This window comes from Colossoma macropomum, unplaced genomic scaffold, assembly GCF_904425465.1.
Source record: "Colossoma macropomum unplaced genomic scaffold, Colossoma_macropomum, whole genome shotgun sequence".
Classification (NCBI taxonomy): Eukaryota; Metazoa; Chordata; class Actinopteri; order Characiformes; family Serrasalmidae; genus Colossoma; species Colossoma macropomum.
Genome location: NW_023495848.1, coordinates 56,608 through 81,885, shown reverse-complemented (window position 1 = coordinate 81,885; position 25,278 = coordinate 56,608). Strand labels below are relative to the sequence as shown.

General features: G+C 36.6%; 1 protein-coding gene across 9 annotated transcripts; it reads left to right on the top strand.

Moving 5' to 3' along the window:
• The first annotated feature begins 5,744 nt into the window (after positions 1-5,744).
• On the top strand, positions 5,745-23,896 carry LOC118803137 (butyrophilin subfamily 2 member A1-like). Of its 9 annotated transcripts, none has more exons than XM_036563652.1 (21): positions 5,745-6,182; positions 8,281-8,331; positions 9,488-9,829; positions 10,067-10,219; positions 11,363-11,533; positions 11,620-11,712; positions 11,792-11,830; positions 12,035-12,055; positions 13,812-13,859; positions 14,056-14,133; positions 15,826-15,894; positions 16,388-16,438; positions 16,873-16,950; positions 18,155-18,232; positions 18,661-18,741; positions 18,997-19,044; positions 19,185-19,235; positions 20,134-20,181; positions 20,713-20,760; positions 22,691-22,717; positions 23,033-23,896. In XM_036563652.1, exons 2-21 carry the CDS (start codon positions 8,283-8,285, stop codon positions 23,545-23,547), a joined length of 2,088 nt encoding a protein of 695 aa, XP_036419545.1. In that variant the 5' UTR covers positions 5,745-6,182; positions 8,281-8,282; the 3' UTR covers positions 23,548-23,896. The 9 variants fall into 9 exon arrangements, with proteins under 9 accessions (XP_036419545.1, XP_036419547.1, XP_036419548.1 ...); XM_036563654.1 differs by having other exon boundaries at positions 12,032-12,055; positions 14,059-14,133; XM_036563655.1 differs by having other exon boundaries at positions 12,032-12,055; positions 16,391-16,438; positions 18,158-18,232.
• Positions 23,897-25,278: the final 1,382 nt, after the last annotated feature.

The window sequence follows — 25,278 nt, the reverse complement described above, 5'->3', positions numbered from 1 at the left end:
GACGTCCAAAATGTGTTTAAAAATAGTCGGTCAGTCAGGGACATATTATGAACGTCAATAGACGTCCAAAATCCGTTTCAAAAAGTTAGTCCATTGGTGACCTATTAATAACGTCAATAGACGTCCAAAATCCGTTTCAAAAAGTCAGTCCAATGGTGACCTGTTAATAACGTTAACAGACATTCAAAATCAGTTTTAAAAGGTCAGTTCATTGGTGACCTGTTAATAACGTCAATGGACGTTTCACTATAACCCAAAAATAATGATAATGATCATGATAACAATACCAGTACCACTGCTTCTAGACTACTGCTACTACTACAACAACTACGACTGCTATTCCTACTCCTACTACTACTACTACTAATAATAATAATAATAAGAAGAAGAAGAAGAAACAACAAAAAGAAATCTGTATTCCATTCCAGAGATGTTATGTTATGTTTCTTTTCTGAAAGATACCAAATGTTAAATATAGATGGGCTTACCGTTATGTTAGATATTGATTGCTGAAGCTTGATAATATTTCACTTGTCTTTATGGTGTAAAGAACATGCCATGTGACGTCACATGGAGTGTGGTTGTCATTATTTAACATGGTGCCATCAGCTTTTCTATATTTCCTGGACTTTTTTCAAATTTTAATGCAAGTGCTAAATGGTGTTTAATTGCATATCTCATAGCAGTATGCATTATTTAAGACAATTTGAATTTGAATGCAAAACTATTTGCGTTTTAATTTATTGTATTGTATAATAGCTGGCAACTTTTAATATAGTAAAGCAGCGTTTTTGACCATTCATTTTCATTATCTTAATATGGTCTGACTCTGACATAAAAAAACGCCCATTTTATTGTATTTCGTCATCATGGCCCTTCAGCTCTGCCAAAATGAATATTTGCAATCCTGTTTGCAGCTGCATTTCCACTGTCAGCAAGGCAGTCCTGTCATTTAAGCGCTGTGGGTTTGTTGGATGTATCAAGCGGGTTAAAGAAGCCGCGATATCCATCTGAACGGACACCGATCACTGCCCCTATGGAAGGTCCTCGTCTGAGAAAGTCCTCAGCGAGCCGCCCACAGCATACGGCGGTACTGTCCACAATGACCCAGGTGAGTAAACGTTGGCTGGCCGTTTTAGGTAGACCTTTTGCCATAGCTAAGCTTACAACGAATCTTTAAATATTAGTATTATCGTTTTTTCATGAATAGAGGGTACATGTTAGCCAGCTGGCTAGTTAGTATTTGATACAGCTGCTGAAGCCGTCCTGCTAAGGTTAGCTAGTGCTGAACAGTCGTGCTAACTACGGGAAACAGCGGTCGGTGCTGCACGGCATTAACGTAGATTTAAAGATTTGTCTGTATTGGCTGAATATAGCGAATTAAAAGCTTATTAACGAAGGTAACGGTCATTTTATTTCCCTTAATTCAGTGTGATTGATGGAAACGGTCCTGATAAAAGCTAAGCTCGCTAGCTAATACTATTGATTCATCACCACAACACACGTTTTCTGACATTAGCTATTTCTGTTGTTGCCCCGTATAAGTATTTGCTAATAACTTCTTAGAAACACCACATAATCATTATAGTAAAACGCTAACGTGAATAGCAGCTGTATATTGTGAATGTACTGCTCCATATAGCGTCTGCGTCGGTGTTCATCTTGGATTTTTGCGCGGGCTCATTTGTAAAAGTTAGCCGTTAGCTATATTGAGCTACATTAGCTATATTTACAGAAGCTTGTAGTCACATACATGAATAGCTCGAGGCTCATTTTAAAACTGCCAGGAGCATATTTTTACTTTGAAACGAAGTACCACAATTAATGATTATTTTACAATATTTGAAAGTAGCTAGCTTATGCAGCTAGGTAATTTGAGCAGCTAACGCTAGCTAGCTAGCTAGCTTATTTTTTTATACAGCTGCAGAAGCTACAGCTGTGTTTCTAGATGTTGGTGGAGAGTGGAAATGTGGCAGTCATTCTGATGCTTCGTTCATTAGCTTTGGCTACACAAGTTGAAATCATTAGTGAGTTTTTATTAGACAATGAAATAACAAACAAATATTTGTTTCAGAAGCTGACTGGATTTGTCTGTGTGCCACAACAACATACTGGCAGTGGTCAAATAATGCACACAAGTTATAAAAGTAAGTATTATCACAAACAGAATAGAACGTAATGTGTTAACAATTTATGTACAGGTTTCCTGGTTATCAGTTGCCACACTCATTTTATGACTAAGAACCTGTTTAAAGGAATGGTTCAGCAAAATATAAAATTTAAACAATTTTCTGCTTACCCCCAATGTAGTCTTTTGGCCAAGACATAATTGGTGTCCAAAGTTTGTGTCTTTAGTTTAGCAATGGAGCTGTGAAGCTAACATTTCTAACAAACCCTAAAAGTCAATATTCACCTAAATCATTTCATGTCTTCATTAAGGTGGCGCAGACTTCTCAATGTGGTGTACAACACAATATGACATACTGTGGGCTATAAAAGTGAACAAAACATCAAAGAGTAAGTGCCGTGGGTGACCTCTCTGTCTCAGGAGTAGGATTGCTGATCTAGAATCGTTTTTTATGAAAATGACAGTCATAATTACTGATCCAACATCAGTCCTGTGCAGCCTTTGTGTTGCCTGAAATGGCCGTAGTGGGGAGGTTTTGTTAATTTCTATAGTTCAAAGTAAGTCATTGTGTGTCCTACACTACACTGACATGTCTGCTGACTCTAATGGAGACCTAGATGAGGTTTGAGAGGATTGAGAGAAGTTTCAGGGATGTTTTTATGGAAAAACATAGTTAATATTGTCTTCTAGTGTTTGAGCAATGTTACATATAACACCAGTACTAATCTAAAGAAGCAGAATCATTAATTGTAGTCATTTCAGTCAAATTTGATATTGGAATTTGTAAGGCATATAAAAAAGTCAAATTATAATACTGAGCTTTTCTGTGATGCTTCGTATGTTATACAGCTGCATTCTGTACTATTTACTACCCAGTTCGTTCTTTGGACTGTGCTTTATTCTTTTAACAAATAAACACTGACCAAAATAAGAGAGAGGCTTTTCAGTTTCCAGCAGTCTAGTATAGAGTTTAGAAATCTCATGGGTCTTAGGAGAATATATAAAATTAGAGACAGTATATAAAATTAGAGACAAGCTCAAGCCCTTTGCATTTAAAAGAACATATCACAACATCACTACTTCGCAGTTGTTTAGAAGCCCACTGAAATAAACATTTAAAAATAACTAAAAAAAAGATGACTCCTTATTGGCTACATTTCAGACAGGAAAATATTATTTATATTATATGGAAACATATTTCAGATTTGAAAGGTTTAAATATATGTGAATTAAAAGCTGTCAAAGGCCTTGTGGCATTGTGAATATTAACTGATAAGTAAGACTAAATAAGTAATAAGTATGATGTTAGAATGGCTTTCACCTTCCACAGATCTGTCTGTTTTTGCCAGGAGATTTTAATGATTTGTGTGTGCATTAATTGTAACAGTCTTGTTTGTATTTTATATCAGCTGCAGTTCTGAAGTGGAACAACAAAGCCACAGCTCATGAGATGGACGCTGCCATGGCCGATCACCTCAAGCACGCCCCCTGCAGAGCTTTTTACTTTATTTTTTTTTCTTTTCTTGTTTGACTTCTCAGAAACTAAAATGCAAGATTTTGTGTTGTTAATTAATCACCTTGATTTCCTTTACATTAAAACATTGAAAATCTTATACAGTACTGACACAGCTTATGGTTCAAAGGTGAAAATTCTTTCTGAATTGATGCATAGGATCTTTGTCATAGTCCTGACGAAGTTCATGGTCCAGTTTTATGTTCCACAAATGAAGTTAAGAATAACTACACATTTTCAATAAGGTTTCCATTTAACAAAGTTTGTTTTATGTTTACATTGGAATCAAAATTGTTAGTTAACTACAGGAAGATTCTTTGCATGGTGAAAATGTTCTTTACATTAACCGAGAATGTGTTGTATATGGTTCTATATAAAAAATTCATTCTATATAGCACCAAAAAAGGTTCTTCTGCTGTACAGTGTATTAAGCATGAAATGGTTCTATATAGGATTCATGGTAAAGTGCTATCTTTTTTTGAGAGTGTACTAGTGGAAATTAATTTTGGATGACTTTTCAATGCCTTTTAATGTATAATTTATAATTGTTACGTCTCCTAGGGGTAAGACGCACAAAGAGGAAGCAAGACTGCCCGCTCAGACGCCAGACCAGAACAAAAAAACCAAAAAAAAACAAAAAAAACCTTCTAATTAATAAATAATAATAATAATAATAATAATCACATCAAATACGGATTTAACAATTTATTCAATGCTTTTGCACTTTGCACTTCATCAAAATTATTTTCAGCTTGCGACTGAACAAGAAACCAAAAAAAAATAATAATAAGGGAAACATAACTTCAGGGAGGCCCAAGGCCCAAAACAACAAACAAAAAAACCTAATATAGAAAAATAACTAACTAAACTAACGCACAAAAGAAAATTACAAAACCACTAACCTCACTACACTACCAATAAAAAATGACCAACATATCAAACAAAAAGGGCAGGCCACCCCTACATTCCCTTTCTAAACAAAAGAAACACATTTACAAAAATGTCTTCACTGGCTCACACGTACCGGTAGGCCAGCAAATCACCAACAATAACTGGTCTGTCGACTGGCGGGCAGCCAGGAGAGCGGAACCATGCTATGCCAAATAAAAACCGCTCTCTCTTGATCCATCACCAAAGGCCTTTTATAACCGGCGCCAACTGGAACAGCCAATCACATGTCGGGAAAAACGAGACGTCAGTCATACAGCAACGTCCACCTGAAAACACTCAGACAGAGAAAAAGGAAAAGGCCAGACACAAGACGTAACAATAATTTTTTCCAAGGCCTTAGAACACCTTAAAATGACGTTTTTACTGTGACTTTTTTGGTCGTCTTTTCAACAGTTGAGCTTGGACGTCTTTTCAACTTTCATTTTCAACCATAAGAAAACGTAAATTAAACAGCAGTTATGTACGTGATTTCAACGGCTAAGTTTAGACGTCTTTTTTTAACTTTCATTTTGAACCTTAATAAAGCGTAGTTTAAACGGCAGTCAGACACGTGATTTCAACGTTGTTTCAACGGCCAAATGTTTACTGGGGATGGTTCTATATAGAACCTTTTTGAAAAGGTTTTTATATAGCACCAAAAAGGGTTCTTGGTACAAGCTTGACATCATAACAACAGAAGAACCCTTTTTGGTTCTATATAAAAACCTTTTCAAAAAGGTTCTATATAGAACCACATACAGCACGTTATCCATCAATCTGAAGAACCCTTTTTGGTTCTATATAAATGTATCTATATAGAACCACATACAGCACATTATCCATCAATCTGAAGAACCCTTGCCAAGAAACCTGAAATCATGCAAATGGTTCTTTGAGTGTTCATGGTTCTATATAGAACCATCCACTTTACTAAAGAACCCTTGAACCATCTTTTTACTTTTGTAAGACTGTGGTGTTTCAGTGGGAGCAGTGAATAAAGTGACATCTGCATTTAAATCTGTGAGAAATAAAACTTTATTGGTAAATAAGGTTAGAGGTGCCCAGTCAGTGACCGTGGCGCTCCTGCATCAGTGATATTTAAGGAGAAACAGAAGAGCAACTGCTCCCGTTGACTGAGAATGTCAGTGTGAACTCCTCCACTTCAGGCACTTTTTAGACGCTCCCTTAAACGCAGCCACGTTTCCAATCATTCATCGTCCGTGAAAAAGCCGTTTTTGACTCAGTATACTCGGCTGTAGTTGTTTGTCTGTCTTCTCTGCAGTAGATCATACATGTTATGTCTAATAGACGATAAACTGAACAGATAAAGTTGACCATCCTGTCCAGTTTATCCAGTTTCGTTTTTCTCCTGGACTCCTGCTCTCTGTCTCGCGCCTCTTCCGGGAGTTTCCGGTGAGCTGGTGGGGTTCAAAGATCTCTGCACCTCCGGATCTACAAACTCATTAAAGCTCATTAACCTGAACACTAGTGTCTGAAACAGAGCTGATTAAGGCTCTCAGTGGTCTCAGTGATCAGTGAGCAGGTGGACTCTGGATCTGTAGATCATCCTGAAGCTCTTATTCAGCTACGCCTCAGTGGCTCCACACGAAGGTAGGCAGTGATTAAACTCTCTATCCGGTATATAAGACACTATTGCGCTCTATAAGCTCGGCAGAAAACACAGTTCATCATGTTTCAGTCTGCGTTTCTCATTTTCATACGTTTGAATAGTGTTAAGACTTTTTTACCTGAGTTTAGTAAAAGTGAAAGTGAAATGGTGGGAGTTCAGAGTTGTGTGTGTGTGTGTGGGGCGGGGGGTTAATGTGTAGAGTATATCACAGTGGTCTGTCCTGAGATCGTTGCATGTAAAATAATTTTTTTTTGCTTGTGTGAGCTATTCATTATTTTGAATGCGGTTAATATTCAGTACTATTTAAGCGTATCTTATCTGATCTTGTGTGTTTTAGTCCTTATTGACCTTTGCTACTATAACTGGTTTAGCCACTCCCAACATGTGCTTTAATCTTTTGGAAACATGATTAATGTTTTACTGATACGCTGTGGAGACAAACTACTTTCTTAGTCCCAAACCTAAAAAACAACAACAGTAAATTTAGTACAGTGAGTATTTGTACTGCACTGGCCTTTGAGTGACCTCGTTTTGCATATATTTTTCCACTGAAAACAGCTCTGCAGTACTGCAGCTCCCCCTGGTGGTGGTTTGGGTTTGTTACTGTTTCTGAGTAGATGCATCTGTGATTATCACAGTTTTGTTAATAAAGGGGAACTCCATCCACTTTTTCAAACTGCTGCATAATTGAATGACTAACATGTTAACAAAGTCATTCAGAGTGGTTTGGCTCTGTTCTAGAGAACCTTACAAAGTCAGAACTGTTCACAGTGGTGGTGATAGGAACCAGAAGTCCACCTCTAAAAGAATCAGCCACTGGTCACCTGTTAAACCATTAGGATCCTTTAAACTGTGATATCAATCAATTAAAAAAAGCCAAAACACATTACAGAACCATTAGAAACCAACAGAAACACAATGTTTTTTTTTTTCAACAGGAACTATTTTACCATAATTAGTACTACAAATAAAAACTCAAAGGACTCATGTAGGTTCACTGGTGGTTTTGGATGGTGAATAAAATGTCTATATTTGTGTTGTAGTCATGGCGACCCCTGGTTTTTATCTCCACCACTGTAAAGAAATCTGAACCTTTTCACACCAAACCACTCTGAATCACTCTGATTACTTTTCAGCCACTGAATCACACAGAAATTTAGAAAAATCAGTGGAATTCCCCTTTAGTGTTTCTTTATCAAATGGATAGTTCTGCTCCTAAAATCCGATGCCGCATTGAAAGCCAGTGTAAAATATGTGCAAACCTGGCCGCATCACAACAACTGGATTCTGTATTAATGCGCCGAAGTCACTGAAAACACTGTGCTATGAATGGACCGTTAGCTATAGCGCTAACATCAACCACCAACTGGAACCTGGTTTTGTTTCAACTGAGGTAACAACTAGGCTAAAACATAGCAGGCTAAACAGGCTAAATGATAGCTAACAAGCTCGTCCATTAATAGTTAGTGTTCGGCTGTGAATTGAAGTATTTAATTATAATGAACAGTAAAGAGTGTTAAATGTCTATCAGGTGTCAAATGTGTGTGTTTTTGGTACATCTACCTCACACAGTGTTAAACTCAGTGTGGAAAAATGAATGTGTGGAACCGTTAGCTTCATGCTAACACAACACAGAATATTGTGGGATAGGTGCTAGTGGTAGTTAGCATTGTCCCTGCTGTGGTAATTTGGTGAGCAAAAACTACTTTTAAGACAAAAGTTTCAACATTAAATGCCATTTTATTATATTTGCAGCATTTTATGACATAAAATAAAAAAAAAGACTATACAATGGTAGGTGGCTCAACATCTATTGTTTGGCAACAATAGCCTTTTGAAATGAATTACATGTATTCGCAGATGAATAGTTTATTAGGATTATTATTAATTACAGCTTGAATTATTTATTGAAATGTTGTGTATTTTGTCATAATTAATGTTATCACCATTTCATAAAAGCAAAAAGGCACAAGTAATTTGACCTCCCACATCTGCACAGTCATCTAAAAGTTAGACACTTCAGTGTCCATTGAACTAACCCAGTAATAAACACTAACTGATATTGTTTTCCATTTACAGTGATGCTTCTTCTGTTGCTGATATTTGATCTTCTCAGCTGTTCAAATGCAGGTAATTCATTAATGTCACCCTCAGCAGCATCACTATCATCCTAAACCCTTACAATCTTTTTACACCTGGTCATTTCATGCGACTTCAATCTGGGATATAACCTGATAAGGTTTTAACCACATGCATCTATATTTGGTAATCAGTTGTGTCTCTGATTAGTCCGATTGACATTTGATTGCTGCATGGGGAGTAATATGCAGGTCAGGTCATATACAGCGATAAGTTACCTAGTTTGTACTTCATTTTTCCTGTTCTGTTTACAAGATGGTTGCCGCTTCGAAAATCACCATTTTGCATTATGTTATTCGTTTATTATTATTATTATTGTTATTTGACTGTCTGTTTAAAATAATTAGTATTGGTCATTGCGGTGATGGTGACTGAACAATTTGGTGAAAATAATCAGATCTAATTTTTATCATGAATATTGCGATTGGAGTTTAAATGCAATTATTTTCTGTACATTAAGATCAGCACATTGTTTGGACTTGAGGCTTGAATGCTGAACGTAGTCTGTAAGATGAGCTCTGTGGTATTAGGTTAAATTTCTCCAATTGAAACTTGTTAAGATAATGTTGAATAATGTGAAGTTTGGTTGAAGCGTAATGTATGGTAGCAAGACAGTGAATAGTGATGATGCATAGTAATGGTTAACCAAGCTGTTGCTTTATTTTTAAGTAGCTCACGCCACTGAACACTACTCAGTCAACTCAGAGGAGACACTCCAGAGCTAAACTAAAGGAGCAGTGAAGCCTCTGTTTAGTAGCAGCATTACAGTGGGTGTTTTTTCCCCATAGAACAGGAGAAGGAGGTGTGGTCACAGTACTCAGAGGGGTGTCTAATGTGGCTTGGTGTGACAGATGCATTTAGAGTTGTATGACAACTGGCTAATATGCATCTCCTGAAGTGGTTTGAGTGAGTGGACCTAAACCGGTTTTGAATATGTCTTGGTTGCATTTACACTTGCATTTTTATGTGGATAAGCACTATTTAGATATAAACCTGATGCTCAAGATGTATGAAGTGACCAGGTATAAACAAGGTTTTAGGGTTTTCATTGTCATTTCGTTTCATTTTTTTTTATTTTCACATTTCAAAATTTCAGAATGTTTGGATTTCAAATTATACTTTAACAAAAATAATCTGCCTCTTTTAGATACCTTCTCTTTGGTGGTTCCTGATGACATTATATCAGGACATTTAGGATCTTCTGTTGTTCTGCCATGTGAACTTTCTACTATGTTGGACATTAGGAGCTATGAAGTACGCTGGTATCGACCCAGTAAATTCGACAACCCAGTTCTGCTGTACGGAGAGGTCCAGGAGAACACTGGAGATCCTCAGTACAGAGGCAGAGCGTCTCTGATTGGAGACCTGCAGAAAGGGAACGTCTCTCTGAAACTGGAGAACCTCACAGTAGCAGACAGAGGAGAATATATGTGCTATGTTAAAAGTTATAAATGGTATGAAAAGGCGAGCATATTTCTCAGCCTTCCAGGTAAAGATATGGTGTAATATATAAACATGAGCCTCATCAGGATGCTTTGGTTAACCTTGACCTGTCACTAGTATTTCTTCACACTTTATTCATATCACTAATAGTAAAATTTTAAATTGTTAAAGGTTGCATCTGTTTAAATATGTTTTATCCATTTTATTTATATTAAACTTATTTTTACATTCTGATTCAGTTATAACAGCTTTACTCAATGCTATATTCTGTTCTTTACTTTAGTGGTTGGATCTCCTCTTCTTCTCTCCTTTGCTGGAGCTGGAGAACAGGTGAATGTGACCTGTGCATCAGGTGGATGGTCACCTAAGCCCACCCTCACCTGGAGAGACAAAGGAGGAAGAGAACTCACAGACAGTGTTAATTATGACTACACAGGTTTGTAAATACCATTATTCCAATATGCTGTTAAGGCCAAAACAAAACAAGAAAAAAAATGGCAGTTGCTGTTCTTTATTCTGCTCTTTCATGTTAATTACAAATGTGTTACACAGTGTTATTGTTGCATTTGTTTGCTATTTAAAAAAGCAAATTCATTGTTTATTATTAGTTTGCATTCCAAATGACCTTGGACAAGAAAATGTGTAGAAAGAAATATACCTAATCAGTGTTTTATTATTAATCTGATTAAAGAAAAAAAATCAATAATAAGCACTTACCGACCTCTGTTGTGTTCTGAATGTGTGTATGTGCCAGTGGTGGCTTAGCCAGATTTTCACTTTAGGGGGGCCTAGTTTTAGTTTGAGGGCATTATATTTTACATGCCACTGAAAAGTTTTAAAAAGTGTTTATTTTAACTTGAAGGTGACTGCAGACATGTTTCATAATGTTTAACATTTAATGTAATCCAGCAAATATTGGACAGTTGTAGTGACATCTAGCTAGATCAACAACCCAACTGCTCCACCTCATGAAGGGCTCCACAATCAGTTGATGAGCTGGATCAATGTAGAGACAAGGAACACTTGAAACTGTGCAGGGCTGCGGTTTGCCAGGTACAGGATTAAGAAATTGTGGTGTGGAATATAGCATTAATTACATATATATAAGTAGGATTGCGCCATAGGCCTAACATGGCCTTGTGTTTCGCACGTGGGCTAAATCAATTCCCTTATATCTGATGCATCAAAAGTGGAATACTTAAGATGTAACGGATTGAGGATCTGCTGCGTTTTCGGTGTCATCTGAAATGTGACTGAAACGTTCCTGACTCAGCCACAGTCAGTTAAAATGGTTATGACAAAACTAAAAATAAAACCTGAGGAAGAATTTTACCTGGTATGTCGCTCACTACTAGTACAGCTAGTGACTGTGCCAAGGCTCCAGAGTTCTGAGGTTTCATTATAAGGAAACTTCCTTCCTTACTCAGTGGTGTAGAAGATGACTGTAACATGACAGAGTGAAAATCTCTGAGAAAAGCTACGTTAACTGATATCATTCCTTCGTAAAACTGGGCCTTTTCTAATGACTACTAAACCTATACATTGTTGCGCTCTCTCTCTCTCTCTCTCTCTCATTAAGACTCTGAAAGGTTGGTCAGTGTGAGCTCTTGGCTGCTTCTCTCTCCCTCTGAGTCAGAGTGGATCTCCTGTTCTGTGGGTTTATCTGATCAGGAGATGAGAGAGAGCAGAGTTCTACCACTCAAATCTGTTCATCAATCAGCCACAAAAACTGATTCAACAACAGAACCAGGTAAAGGACATAGTGCTCCTCCTGAACTGGTTCAATGATCCTCTTAAAGCGTTAATATTTACTTATAATGTGTTATATTTGATCAGGAGTTTCTCCAGGATGGAAAGTTGCAACCATATTACTGCTTATCAGTCTGTTGGTTCTCACTGTAATGACAATCATCTTCCTCAAGTTTAGAGGTAGGAAATGTTCACTTAGCAAATCTTAATTAAAAGTCTCACACTGTCAGTCTAACTTTTGGAACTTTCTGGAATGCAGGTCACATTTTCAAGAAAGGCACAAAGTCCACACCAGCAGGTAAGACTCAGTATGATGATGTGAGGAGGCTAAAATAGTCATTTAATTGTTTTCCTTGTAGAAAGTATCGCTTTGTAAAATGTATCTTATTGTTTAGCCACTAGCTCTTAATTGGTATATAGAATTATTTAAAGTTTTTGTGACCTCAGGGTGGAAATATTGTGGATGATATTTTTCTCCTTTCTTTTTACGGTCATTGAGAAGAGGAAGCATGTCGTCTTGTTGGTGAGTAGACGTGGTCAGCGTGGCTCTAATTAACCTCGTCTTTGTCCTGTTTTTGCTCAACTTCAGTGACTTTGTTGGAAACACTGGTTCACTGTATAATGTGCAGTGGACAGTTTACTGTCACTACGATGTCCATTTTGAATTTTATGCCGAAATCATATCATCAGGCTATACCAGAATGTTTGTTTTTGTAACCCAGTTGTCTGCATGTTTATTGAAAATGCTACAATCCTGTTATCTTTGTCAGTAAATGCATCATTTGCAGTTGTTGATGTCAAACTTTACTAGAAACAGACTTTACTGATTATCCGGATATCTGAAATAAACATAAACATGTACTTATATATGTAAATATTGATATGACATTTCATGATGATAATAGCAATATTAATGATAATAATAATAATAATAATAATAATAGTTAAAGGTATACACCAATCATCCCTAAACACTACAACCACCTCATTTTTTCTACGCTCATTGTCCATTTTATCAGCTCTACTGACCAAATAGTTTCACTTTGTAGTTCTACAGTTACAGACTGTAGTCCATCTGTTTCTCTGATACTTTGTTAGCCCCCTTTTACCCTGTTCTTCAGTGGTCAGGACCCCCATGGACCCTCACAGAGCAGGTACTATTTGGGTGGTGGATCATTCTCAGCACTGCAGTAACACTGACGTGGTGGTGGTGTATTAGTGTGTGTTGTGCTGGTCTGAGTGGATCAGACACAGCAGTGCTGCTGGAGCTGGAGCACCTATATAGTAAGTGGAGCTGATAAAATGGACAATGAGCGTAGAAACAAGGACATAATGTTATGCCTGATCGGTGTATATCATTATATAAAATACTTTAAAGGAAGCAGAAATGTAATAAACTACAGATACTGTTTTAATAGCTTAATAACTTTGCTGACTTAGAAACAGCTCACACAGAAACACGTCCAGATAAACAAGGTACATTTACACAGTCTGGATTTACAGTTTTTGACTAAGTGTGGTTGATGAAGAAAGTCAGGTTGTGCTTGTTTTCTCTACAAAGTTGCATAGTTAGCACTGCTAATTCACAGCAGAAGCTGTAGCTTCTTATAATCTAATATCTAAATAATCACACTGTAATAAGTGCATAGAACTGCTGATATTTATATATTTTTAATGGATTTGAATCACTTTCAGCTCTGTGCAGTTACTGAAAATGTAGCTCAGCTAGTTTTTTTTTTATTTCAAAAACTGAGATACAGCTTTTGCAAAGTGTAAGAAAGATGAAAAGATTATTTACAGTGATCAAATTTCAAAGCTGGAAAATGTGAGTGTTTCAATTATTCCCCATTTATTGAACAGTATTATACTCTCCATTTGATAACTGATCAAGACGTGAAATAATTATATCCAACATTGTTATGACTGGTGTTTATTTTAAAGCAGATCTCAGTCCTCCATCATGTCCAGTTTCTGCTGTGAGAGAAATAAACAGAACTGATGGAGCCACAGATGGAACAGATCTTCACCAGTATACTTATATTTATCATCAAAATGTGACTAAAACAGAAAAATAAAGACTTAAAAATACCCTGAAAAGTAATAAAGTTTAACACAGTAACACAAAAACACTCAGCAGATTTTATGGCAAAAACCAATGAACATTACACAAATATTCCAACTATTTACTAATTATTCGCTTTTTATTTTAAAAGCGTGTTACTGATTTTATTTAAATGAATGTTAGCAAAATAAGATTAACCCTGTTTTTCATTCATCAGGACCAGAAACAGCCAACAAAGAAACAAATACAGACACAGAAATACAAGGTAAATTTCTGGATTTACAGTAATGATCTGCTCTGTTTCTGCTCTGAGTGAAATAATCAGAGCTGATGGAGCTGATGTTGTATGTATCAGTGATTTAGTCATTCAACATGAAATGTTTTCCTTTCATTAACAATAAAAAGTAAGAAGAAAACTTATTAGGACTACCATTAAATAATGAATGGTGTTTATTTTAAAGTAGATCTCAGTCCTCCTTCATGTCCAGTTTGTGCTGTGAGAGAAATAAACAGAACTGATGGAGCCACTCAGACCTCAGGTAACAGATCTCAACACTACATCATCATTTAGATATTATATAGATTATGTGACCTATACTATATCAATATACACTGATCAGGCATAACATTATGACCACCTCCTTGTTTCTACACTCATTGTCCATTTTATCAGCTCCACTTACTATATAGGTGCACTTTGTAGTTCTACAGTTACAGACTGTAGTCCATCTGTTTCTCTGCATACTTTGTTAGCCCCCTTTTACCCTGTTCTTCAGTGGTCAGGACCCCCATGGACCCTCACAGAGCAGGTACTATTTGGGTGGTGGATCATTCTCAGCACTGCAGTAACACTGACGTGGTGGTGGTGTGTTAGTGTGTGTTGTGCTGGTCTGAGTGGATCAGACACAGCAGTGCTGCTGGAGTTTTTAAACACCTCAGTGTCACTGCTGGACTGAGAATAGTCCACCAACCAAAAATATCCAGCCAACAGCGTCCTGTGGGCAGCGTCCTGTGACCACTGATGAAGGACTAGAGGATGACCAACACAAACTGTGCAGCAGCAGATGAGCTATCGTCTCTGACTTTACATCTACAAGGTGGACTGACAAGGTAGGAGTGTCTAATATAGTGGACAGAGAGTGGACACAGTGTTTAAAAACTCCAGCAGCACTGCTGTGTCTGATCCACTCGCACCAGCACAACACACACTAACAAACCACCACCGCGTCACTTTAGTGCTGAGAATGATCCACCACCCAAATAATACCTGCTCTGTGAGGGTCCATGGGGGTCCTGACCACTGAAGAACAGGGTAAAAGGGGCTCCTGTAAGTGGAGCTAATAATAAAATGGACAACCAGTGTAGGTACAAGAAGGTGGTTTTAATTTAGTACCACTGGGACAGCATTTTTTGAATAAAGGTTTCATTTAGACGTTAAACTCATGATAAATCTAAACAAAGATCATAACAATCATTGTAAATAGTAAAAAGTCTGAATAATTTAAATAGTGTTTTTACTGTGGGGCTGCAGCTTGAACTAATGCGATGGAATGATTCATATATGTTTTTGTCAGTCCTCATTCAAATGGGAGGCAGCATGGTGGCATAATTGGTAGCTCTGTCGCCTCACAGCAATAAGGTATCAGATCCAAAAGAAAATTAGTGGTATCACTGATCACTGTTGTGTGCCTATTGGGTTCCTTTATTATTAGTGAACAAGTTATCCTTACATTACACTTAATTAGCTGTTCATGAAGAAGTGGATCTGTTAAATTGCAAAAGATCACACAATAATAGCGGTATTCAAATGTATTGAGTTTTCCATATTTTCATTACATTTCTGCTTACTTGACTTACAGCCTTTTCAGATAATAACGGACAGAATACTCTGTTTATAGACTTTAAGCACGCAATATATGTTGAAATTAAAAACATTAGGCTACATTTTGGAAAGTGGTGCAGTGATTCCACATGACATGAATATATCCACTATAAACGGACAGACTCTTAAAAAGGATGGTTCTTCAGGGGTTCTTTATTAAGGACATTGGGCCTAATTAGAACCATTAACACTCAAAGAACCATTTACATGCTTAAATTATTTTGTGCCCTTTGGTGATTTGAATTTGAAGAGCATGTAAAAGAATGTAAATGTATTACCATTATGAATTCAACAATGGAGTAAAAGTTATTTGTGCTTATATGAAGTTGAGCATGTCATTTTTTTAAAGGAGATCTCAATCGTCTAGCAAGTCCAGTGAGAGAAATGAACATAACCAATGAAACAACTCCAACCTCAGGTAACAGTGTTTATTAAAAATGAAACTCACATGTAGTTCTTTATTTCAAATCTACAACACATCTTTTTACACGTGTCACATAGGAGATCCCCCCAAAAGGTCATACAATGTTCAGTATTCAGTATTCTAATTATGGTCCAGTTTTTGAGCTACTAAAGCATCCAAAACCATAACAGAAAGTGTGTATGCACATATTTATCCATGACTGTCAGATTTTAAAGCAGAGTTCAATCCTCCATCAAGTCCAGATTCTGCTCTGAGACAAATAAACAGAGCTGATGGAAACACTGAAACCTCAGGTATCACCATCCAATGCACCATCATATATAGTCCATATCATTATGTAGACACCAAAATATGGCCAAAATACTTTAAACAAAGAAAGCAGAAATGTAATAAACTGCAGATGCTGCCATAATAACTATACATTGATGTTAGTGTTATTTTGTATATGGTGTATTTCAAGATAACATTAAACCTGTTTTTCCTTCAGCAGATCCAGAAACAGCTAAAACAGAAACAAGTCCAGATAAAGATAAACAAGGTATATTTACACAGTCTGGATTTACAGTCTTTGACAAAGTGTGGTTGATATTGCTTGTTTGGTCTACAAAGCTGCACAGTTAGCATGGCTAATTCATAGTTTAAGCAGTATGTTTTAATGATGTAATACACAAATATCATACTGTAACAAGTGCATGTAAGTGCAGAGATTTATACATTTTTTTTCATGGAACTGAATCCGTTTCAGTTACATGCATTTACTAAAAACGTAGCTCAGGTAGTTTTGCAAGTGTACAAAAGGACGAAAGAGGAGAAGAAAATGATAATAAATAACATAATGGCAACTTTTCCATTTTGGAAAATTAAGTATTCCATTTAAGGTCAAATTATTAAATAGTAAATACTCCCAACACAACAGCTGATAAAGTATGAAATGATCAGATTTAACACTAAGTTGTCATGTTTATTTTAAAGAAGAGTTCAGTCCTCCATCATGTCCAGTTTGTGCTGGGAGAGAAATAAACAGAGCTGATGGAGCCACTCAGACCTCAGGTAACAGATCTCAACCAGTACATCATCATATATTTGTGCCGAGTGCTGTAGATCATCACAGCCGTGATGTTATTTGCGATAACATACAACCTTAAATGTTCTATTGATTTTATACAACAGTTAAATAAATAAAGTAATAAATTAATAAACTGGGCCGTGAACGCGGCGTTTAATATGTTTTAATCTTGGAGATCCTTCCCCAAATTATAGGTCCTTAACAAGCAGCTTGTTGCTACGTCAGAGTAACGAGCTCCGCCCACTCGCTGCACAGCCAGCAGTTCGTTCTCCAGCTCCTTATACTAAATTCCCTAACTGTCATCACCACTGAGCAGCTTTTCAGTCGGCAGCTGTGACAGAAGAACAGCTAAACAACCTGGAATCAGCCAGAAATGAACCCAACACCATTCGCCAAACAACATGGGCTGTAAGATGCTTTACAGACTGGCTGGAACAAAACAACATTAATACTGATCTGGCAAAAAAATGACAAAACTGAGCTAAACTTGATATTGCGGTAGTTTTATGGCTCAGTCTGATTTGGTCAGACTCTGAAGATCAGACTACACGTTTGGCGGATGGTATTAGTAGTCTCATCTTTGGTCAGAGTAAGGACCAAATCGGCTGTCGGTCAAATGTGATCTTAAAAGTATCCATTTTCTGTTTCTGTGCAAAGAAAGAAGTAAAAAAGTTCAAATAACTTGAGCGTCTCCTACAGCTGTCAGCTTAGCAACGGTGTCTCAGCAGAGTGATACAGCGTTCGTGAAAAAACCGTGCTGTTATGGTGAAATAACAGCACGGTTAGAACGCTTCTCGACCAATCAGCTAGCGTGGCCAGAACTAACTGATGTATAATTCAAAGCATGATTATAACACAAAAGACTGAAAATTAGTCAATTTGAAGTTGGGCTAATGAAACAGTATCACAGAAACACAACACTACATATGTTATGGCAAAAAACAAAGAAGCAAGTCCACAAAAAAAAATCCAAGGTAAATTTGCACAGTCTGCAATTACGATAATGATCTGCTGTGTTTTTGCTCTGAGAGAAAAAAAACAAAGCTGATGGAGCTGATGTTGTATGTTCCAGTAATTTAGTCATTCAGAAGAAAATGTTTTCTATTCAATAACACAGTAAAAAGCAAGACAAAACTTTAATTAAGAAGTAAGAATAAAATTGAATAATGAATGTTGTTAATTTTAAAGCAGATTTCAACTCTACATCATGTCCAGTTTGTGCTGTGAGAGAAATAAACAAAACAGATAGAGCCACTCAGACCTCAGGTAACAGATCTCAAACACATCATCATTTAGGTTTTAGATAGATCATAGAGATATAATATAGATCATATGACCTGAACTATTTCAAAAATCATGGAGAAGATGGTAACTATAGTTATGATTATGAATAGAATGAGAGAAATAAAAAAAGCTGATGTAGCCACTCAAACCCCAAGATACAGTTTTCAGATAATGTACCAGAATGAATCAGTTTCAGTTTCATATACTTACTGAAAATATAGCTCTGCTAGTTTTCTTTATTTCAGAACATGTGATGCAAGCTTTTGCAAATGTAAAACAGAAGAGAAGTAAGACAGATGGTATTTTCCTGGTGGAAAATTTTAAAAAAGTATTCCAATTATTGAAGAACAAGAACCGAGTATGAAATAATCAGATCGAACACTAAGCTATGAATGGTATTTACTTTCAAGGAGAGTTTAATCCTCCATCAAGTCCAGTTTCTGCTGTGAAAGGAATGAACAGAACTGATGGAACCACTCAGACAGACTCAGGTGACAGTTCTTCTCCAGTACACCATCATATAACTGTCATCAAAACATGGCTACAATACAAATAAAGCAGAAGGCTAAATTTAAACTTAGGTTACTGATACAGTAACAAACACATCACACTGTTACGACAGAAAGCAGTGAACTTCACATAAATATTCCATTTATTTTCTAATTATTCTTTTACAGACAGTGTTTTACAGACTGTATTTAAAAGAATGTTTACTTCATAAGATTATGCCTGTTTTCCTTTGGCAGGTCCAGAAACAGGTGACAAAGAAACAAATAAGGATAAAGAAGTACAAGGTAACCTGCTCAAATCTTCCATTTTTACTCATTATTGATCATTTTAAACAATTCTCCAATGCAGTTTTATGGTTAATAAAAGAGTAGTATTTAAATACTAGTTATGTTAGCAAATACGATTAACCATATTTTCGTTTCAGCAGGTCCAGAAACAGAGAGCAAACAAAGAAGCAAGGATGAAGAAATGCGCGGTAATTTTCCACAATCTGGATTCACACAAGTCCCACATTATTATCCGACACATTTCAACTGTCTGAAAAGGTCATATTTATAGTAATAACACTGCCATAAAGGATGAACGCAGTATTCTAATATGGTCTAATTTTTTTAGTCATTCGGCAGTAAAATCACCCATAAACCATGTGGCTTCTTGCACTTTAGGCTGATGAAAGTGTCCAAACCAAGCATGTTGCGTGTATGGTAAAGAGGGGGAAAAATAAAACAGAAGTAAAGCAGTATATGTGTGGATTTGCTTTGACACAGTAAGGTACAATTGACTCATCTGGTCACACTGGGAACACTTTTTAGTGAAAAGTGTAAATATAATCCATCCAAAGTTTATCCAGATCCAATCATGAAAAATAACATGAAGTGTAAACAAGCTCATTGTGCCACAGAAGATTGATGAGCGTCACATAGAAGGGAGGATTGAATCTGTTTTGAAAATATGTAAAATATTCTAGTTAGAGGCTTTCAGCAGTAAATTTAGAAATAAATTAAATAAATAAGAAATTGTTAGGGCCAACAGTAAGTTATGAATATTTACTTTAAAGGAGAGTTCATTCTCCTTCAAGTGTGTTCTGAGAGAAATACACAGCCACTTAAACTCCAGAAATATGGTTTTCAGATAACACACAACAATACAAGTATTACTGATACCAAAACATGGCTACTACACAAAAAATACAAGAATTAAAACATACACCGAAAGTACTAAATTACATATGCAAGTAAGCTGATCCTGAACACTGAGTTATGGCAAAGAACTCTGCACATATATGCCCAGTCTTTGCTGATTATTAGTCATTTAAATGATTTACACATTTTAACTTTTAGTAACATTACATTACATTTATTTTCTTTGATCAGGTCCAGCAACAGCCAACAAAGGAACAAGTAAAGGTCAAGAGCTACAAGGTACATTTTTGAAATCTGCATACACACAAATCCAATTTTAACATTTGACAAATTCCAAGCATAAAGAAGAAAAAGCACATCAAAAGATCATATGTGTACTAGTAACACTGTCTGAGCCAATGATTTAGTTATTCAGCAGTTATTAGGGCTAACAGTAAGTTATGGAGAATGTTTAATCCCTTTAAATCCAGGGCTTATTACATCCTACAGCGTATTAGTCAGTAACTGCATTGACTACAATACAAACTGAGTGAGTTATAGGAGTGATGAATGGAAGCCTGGACTTCGGCAGCTGCAGCTGCAGGCCATTTAAAATGTTAAAAGAATGGCTTTTTCTTTAAAGTTCAAAGCTCCATCAAGTCAAGAAATTAGACTGAAGTGTCACCACCTAGTGCATTGTTGTGTAATTCTTTAGTCATTTATCAGTCATGTTGATAAGGCTTGTTCAGATTTCTTGAGTTTTTAAATTTGAATCTTAGTCACACTCACTGTGGGCAAGAGAACATTAACATTTTATTTTCTTTTAATCAGCCTCAGCAAAAAGTGGCAACAAAACAATTACAGACCCAGAAAAACCAGGTAAATGTCCTCATGTACACATTTTCACTGGTAAGACACATTTATAGTAGGGGTGGGAATCTCTAAGCACCTTAAAATTTGATTCGATTACGATTCAGAGGCTGCGATGCGATTATAAAACGATTATCGATGCATCTTTTTTTTGTATACAGCATTTCTATTTTCTCACTGTCTGAGGACTTAGTACTTTTAACGCAAAGTATTTGTAATGATCCATAATGAATTTACTTCTAATATCTTTTATTAAAAAAATTAAACGGAAGTGATGTGGCAAGTGAACTGGAAGACTCTCATTCACTGCTCTTGTTTGGAGCACATGAGACGCTGCTGCCACTCATCTGTGATAAAATGCTCAGTTATGGTGAAATAAGATCCAGTGGTAGTGGATGTCCACGCAGCGCGTTACAGCTATTCTACCTGTTTTCTTTTTTTGTGATTTTATAACTTCGTTTTTGGTCTCGTTGTAGAGTGTGTGGGGGGTCGCTGTGTCAGTAAAATATCTTCGAGACAGGACACTGTATCTTGGCTCCAAAGTGGGCAACATAGCGCAAAAGCCTGGTTTTCAAAGACTGAGTACAGACGCAAATCCTTGGCAATAAAAGTTGCGATAGAGTCTGTAATTCGCTTTGCCCTTCCCGAGTTGGGTGGAAGTTTTGACATCACTTGCTTGATGGTCCTCTGGTTGGCAGCCTGGGTGGAAAATGGGTGTAATATGGTTTCTCATGTTTATCGTTTCCAAAGTATTTTAGTGTGACACTACCTGCATGTAGCACGGCTCTCGTCCAGGTCCTTTTCCCTTCAACTTCATAGAAGCCAAAGTGCTTCCATACGCTAGCTCAGGGGTCGGCAACATACGGCTCTATTACTGTTGCGGCTCCACAGCAGAATCAGATTTGTAGGTAAAAATAAAATAATCCTCCTTTGCAGTAAAATAAAGCTCTGCTGATCGTTCAACACAGTTTAACAATAAATCTTAAACGCTGGTAATTCAACACCCTATAACTCTGAAGTTTATATGAACGTGCAGACTGCAGCTCACATAGCAATTCAGACAATCTCGCCTAGCTAGTAGCTAACGCTAAAGCAAAGAGAGAGATTTAACGTGAACTTTTGGAGACAAATGGACTTATATGCCTTTGTAAGCACCCCAGCTGGTTTCCTGATACGTTTAATCTGCAACGAGAAACTGTCACTAAAATGTTGCAAAGCTGAAGTCAGTTTCTCTTTCGAATTTCCCCGTTCCACCAATGGTGCAGCAGTTAAATTCTGGCGCCTCAGGCACTATTTAAGGTGGAATGCGAAAATTCGAACAACAAGCTGGTGAATAAGATGACTTCACCCTCGTAAAACAGTCGAATGCTGAGAGATGCTTCTTTTACAAGAAACTGTTCTACTGTTGAAGAAAAGTGTCCTGTCAGGGATGAGAGGAAAGTGGCTATAGCTGATCAAATGTTTAAACAGAGTAAAGTCTGTGTTTCCGTTTATACTAGGACATCAGCACATACTGAGACGTATTGGACATTAAATGTTGTGGCTCCTCCCTAGGTGGGTTGATTTTTGTTGAAAGGACAAAATGGCTCTTCTTAACTTTTGGGTTGCCGACCCCTGACCTAGCTTTGAATGCAGAGGGTGTCTTGTATACGACAACTGGATACTCATCCTGTAGTGGTTTTGTTATGTGCTGCCACAGACTCTCTGGATGCTGCACTTCTGCACTTCTAAGTTCCGCCTTTTGCGTTCCATCAACATTACGTTATAAATTAAACATTTAGAAAATTGATTTTTGACATTTGTGAATCGATTCAGAATCGTCTGCATCACGATGCATCTAAGAATCGATTTTTCTCCCCACCCCTAATTTATAGCAGACATTTTTCATATCTGCTCTTTCAAACTGTGTCCCTGTTTCTCTCTTTACTCTTTTATACAGACTGGGAAGAAATATTTGCACGCAAAGGTAAAAGAAAACTAACATTCACCCCCCCCACCATGCCCCACATTGGGCTCCCCCCTCTCAAACACCAGTTTTAATGTTAAAGTAAAAGTAATTTAATGTTATTATTAGAGATGTAAAGTACATTACTAATATCACATCATTTAAATAGTCAGTAAACAAGTGCCCACAGATTTTGTAATATGAATAATGACTACTCCTCTTTATTTTCTGAATCTGCCTTGATTTCTTTTTATAAGTTTCTTATAAGCTATTTTTTAGTTTCTTATTTGAGTTTACATAGTTAAGTTATTTATTTGATGTTTTTTTTTTTTCCAGTGGCCATCAAGCCTTATTCATCACCCACTGTCCTGGGTGTCCTGTTTAAAGAGAGAATGTGTTCAGGACAGTATTACTGGGAGGTGACTGGACTGACAGCATTAGCAGCAACACCTACTGCAAGTTTAAAAAAGCCAAGTGAATGTCCAACATCTTGGCATATAGGGGTAACCAATCAACAACCAGAGATGATAAAAGAAGTTGCTTTAACTCCACAGAACGGCTGCTGGGTTCTTCACTATGAGAGAGAGAAAGGTTACTATGTTAATGATCCCTCTCAGACTTCTGTTCTAGTGAGAGATCGGTTCTCAAAGCTGGGAGTGTTTTTAGACTGTGATAAACAAACACTGTCTTTTTACAACTGTGATAAAAGCTCACATCTCTACACTTTCTATAATGTACATTCAACAACACCTCTGATTCCAGTTATACATCCCGGACTCAAACCTCGATATACACTTGAAATATCTCAAATGAAGTGTGTGAAATGTGATGAACTTTATCCACAGCATTAACAGACTAACTGAGTTCTGATCCAAGATCAGTTCCTGTATCTGTACTGTTTAATAACATTGACAAGAATTACAGTTGAAAAATGTAATTATTCCTGCACTGAAAATGTCACATTTGTAACAACACGTGAACTATGAATTTTATGATTAATGTTGTTTTTAAATATAAGTAATGACTCCAGGTCAAACTTTTTTTTTTTATTGTTTTTGATAAACTGCGCATTGTTATGTTTGTTGTTAACGTCATGCAATGAATGTAAAAATGACAGTCCGGTTATGTATTAATCATAGCACTGTGTCCTTTTTTCATTCCTCTCTCAACACATCTATGATTAGAAGAAATGACAGTAAAGCTGACTTTGACTTTGATTTACTAAAGTGTCCATATAAAGACTCTCAGAGGAAAAGAACGTCAGAAATCATGAGAGCACAAATGTTATGATAATGTTTTCTTATTAGTAAAAAACAGCAGTTTGTTTCACCACCTGAACATCTCAGAGTCCGTCTTTATGTATTAAAACTGTTTGCAGTTCTTTCACAGACATTATTGAGTCTGTGTTTGCCTGCTGAGTCCATAGACAGCTTTCAATACAACAAACTCTACAGCCAGGAAATATGATTGATAAGTCTGTAATGTTTGCTCAGGTGATAATCTAACCATTAGAAGCCATTTAAAAATGGATATTTTGTACTTTTGTATTTATTCATTATTCTGTATTAATGTGTGTTGTTTTGCACTTTCTGTTATAAAACAGAACCACCATCTAGTGGCCAATATTTCATATTTATATCTTTATTTAAACAACCAACACAATCTTTACTGATTCAGCCTTCATTAGTGTGAGGTGGATTAGAGGAGCTCTGTCTCTGAGAGAGCACTGAGCTGAAGGCAGTAATGCTAATTCAGTCCAGAATTATGACTGTCAGACTGTAAAAACTACACACAGTGCAGATTCATACTGGATTATAATCACAGATCACTAATCAGTTAAAGTACAGAACTTCACCAGAATAAAACCATCCAGCTCTAAAGGACTTAAACCAACCAGATAACTGGGGTTAGCATTAGCTAGCTAGCGGGTTTATTTCAGTGATAATGTTATTGTATTTATCACTGCACAGTTCAGTAAGACTGAGCCAACACTTGGTGGTGGTGAACTTTTATAACTTTTATTAGTTCAATTAAACTACTGTAACCAGCTTTCTGCTTCATTCAGGAGTTTGTTTATTGAGGTAAAGCAGGAACCACTGAATGAACCAGAATGGAAGGTTATTGTGGGTAAATGCACACAAATGTTTTCTTGATTTCTGATAATTTCTACCTTAAATCAATAAAATTGATTAACAAAGCTCCGTAGGTCGTCACTAGTTTCCAGTTCAGGTGTTACACATTGTTCAATAACCATTTTTGCAGTTAGTATTGACAATGCAAATAATGCATCAATACAATTGTAAAACATTTTTGGAAAAAGTCTTAGGACCGCCCTCTCCCCCTGGAGGAGGGTCTCTGATACAGCCCAGCCTGGATAGAAAACATAGCAGTTTCTATCATGTAGTAGCCAGTAATTTACTGTAAATTTACAGTCCAGTGCTGTAGACTATAATGTTAGTATAACATTAGTATATAATAGCCTCCCTGTAATCAGAAACAAGGGTTCTGGTGGTTTTATTAAGGTGTTTGATGGTTAATAATGCTATTTTGTGTTTTGTTGGTGTGTTGATCACAGTATAAAG

Excerpts from the sequence above, each read along its gene's own strand:
- LOC118803137 (XM_036563649.1), top strand. The coding sequence starts at position 8,283 with ATGCTTCTTCTGTTGCTGATATTTGATCTTCTCAGCTGTTCAAATGCA. Across the intron at positions 13,860-14,055 it reads TACAGACACAGAAATACAAG|TAGATCTCAGTCCTCCTTCA; the intron begins GTAAATTTCTGG and ends TTTATTTTAAAG. Across the intron at positions 16,951-18,154 it reads TGGAGCCACTCAGACCTCAG|CAGATTTCAACTCTACATCA; the intron begins GTAACAGATCTC and ends TTAATTTTAAAG.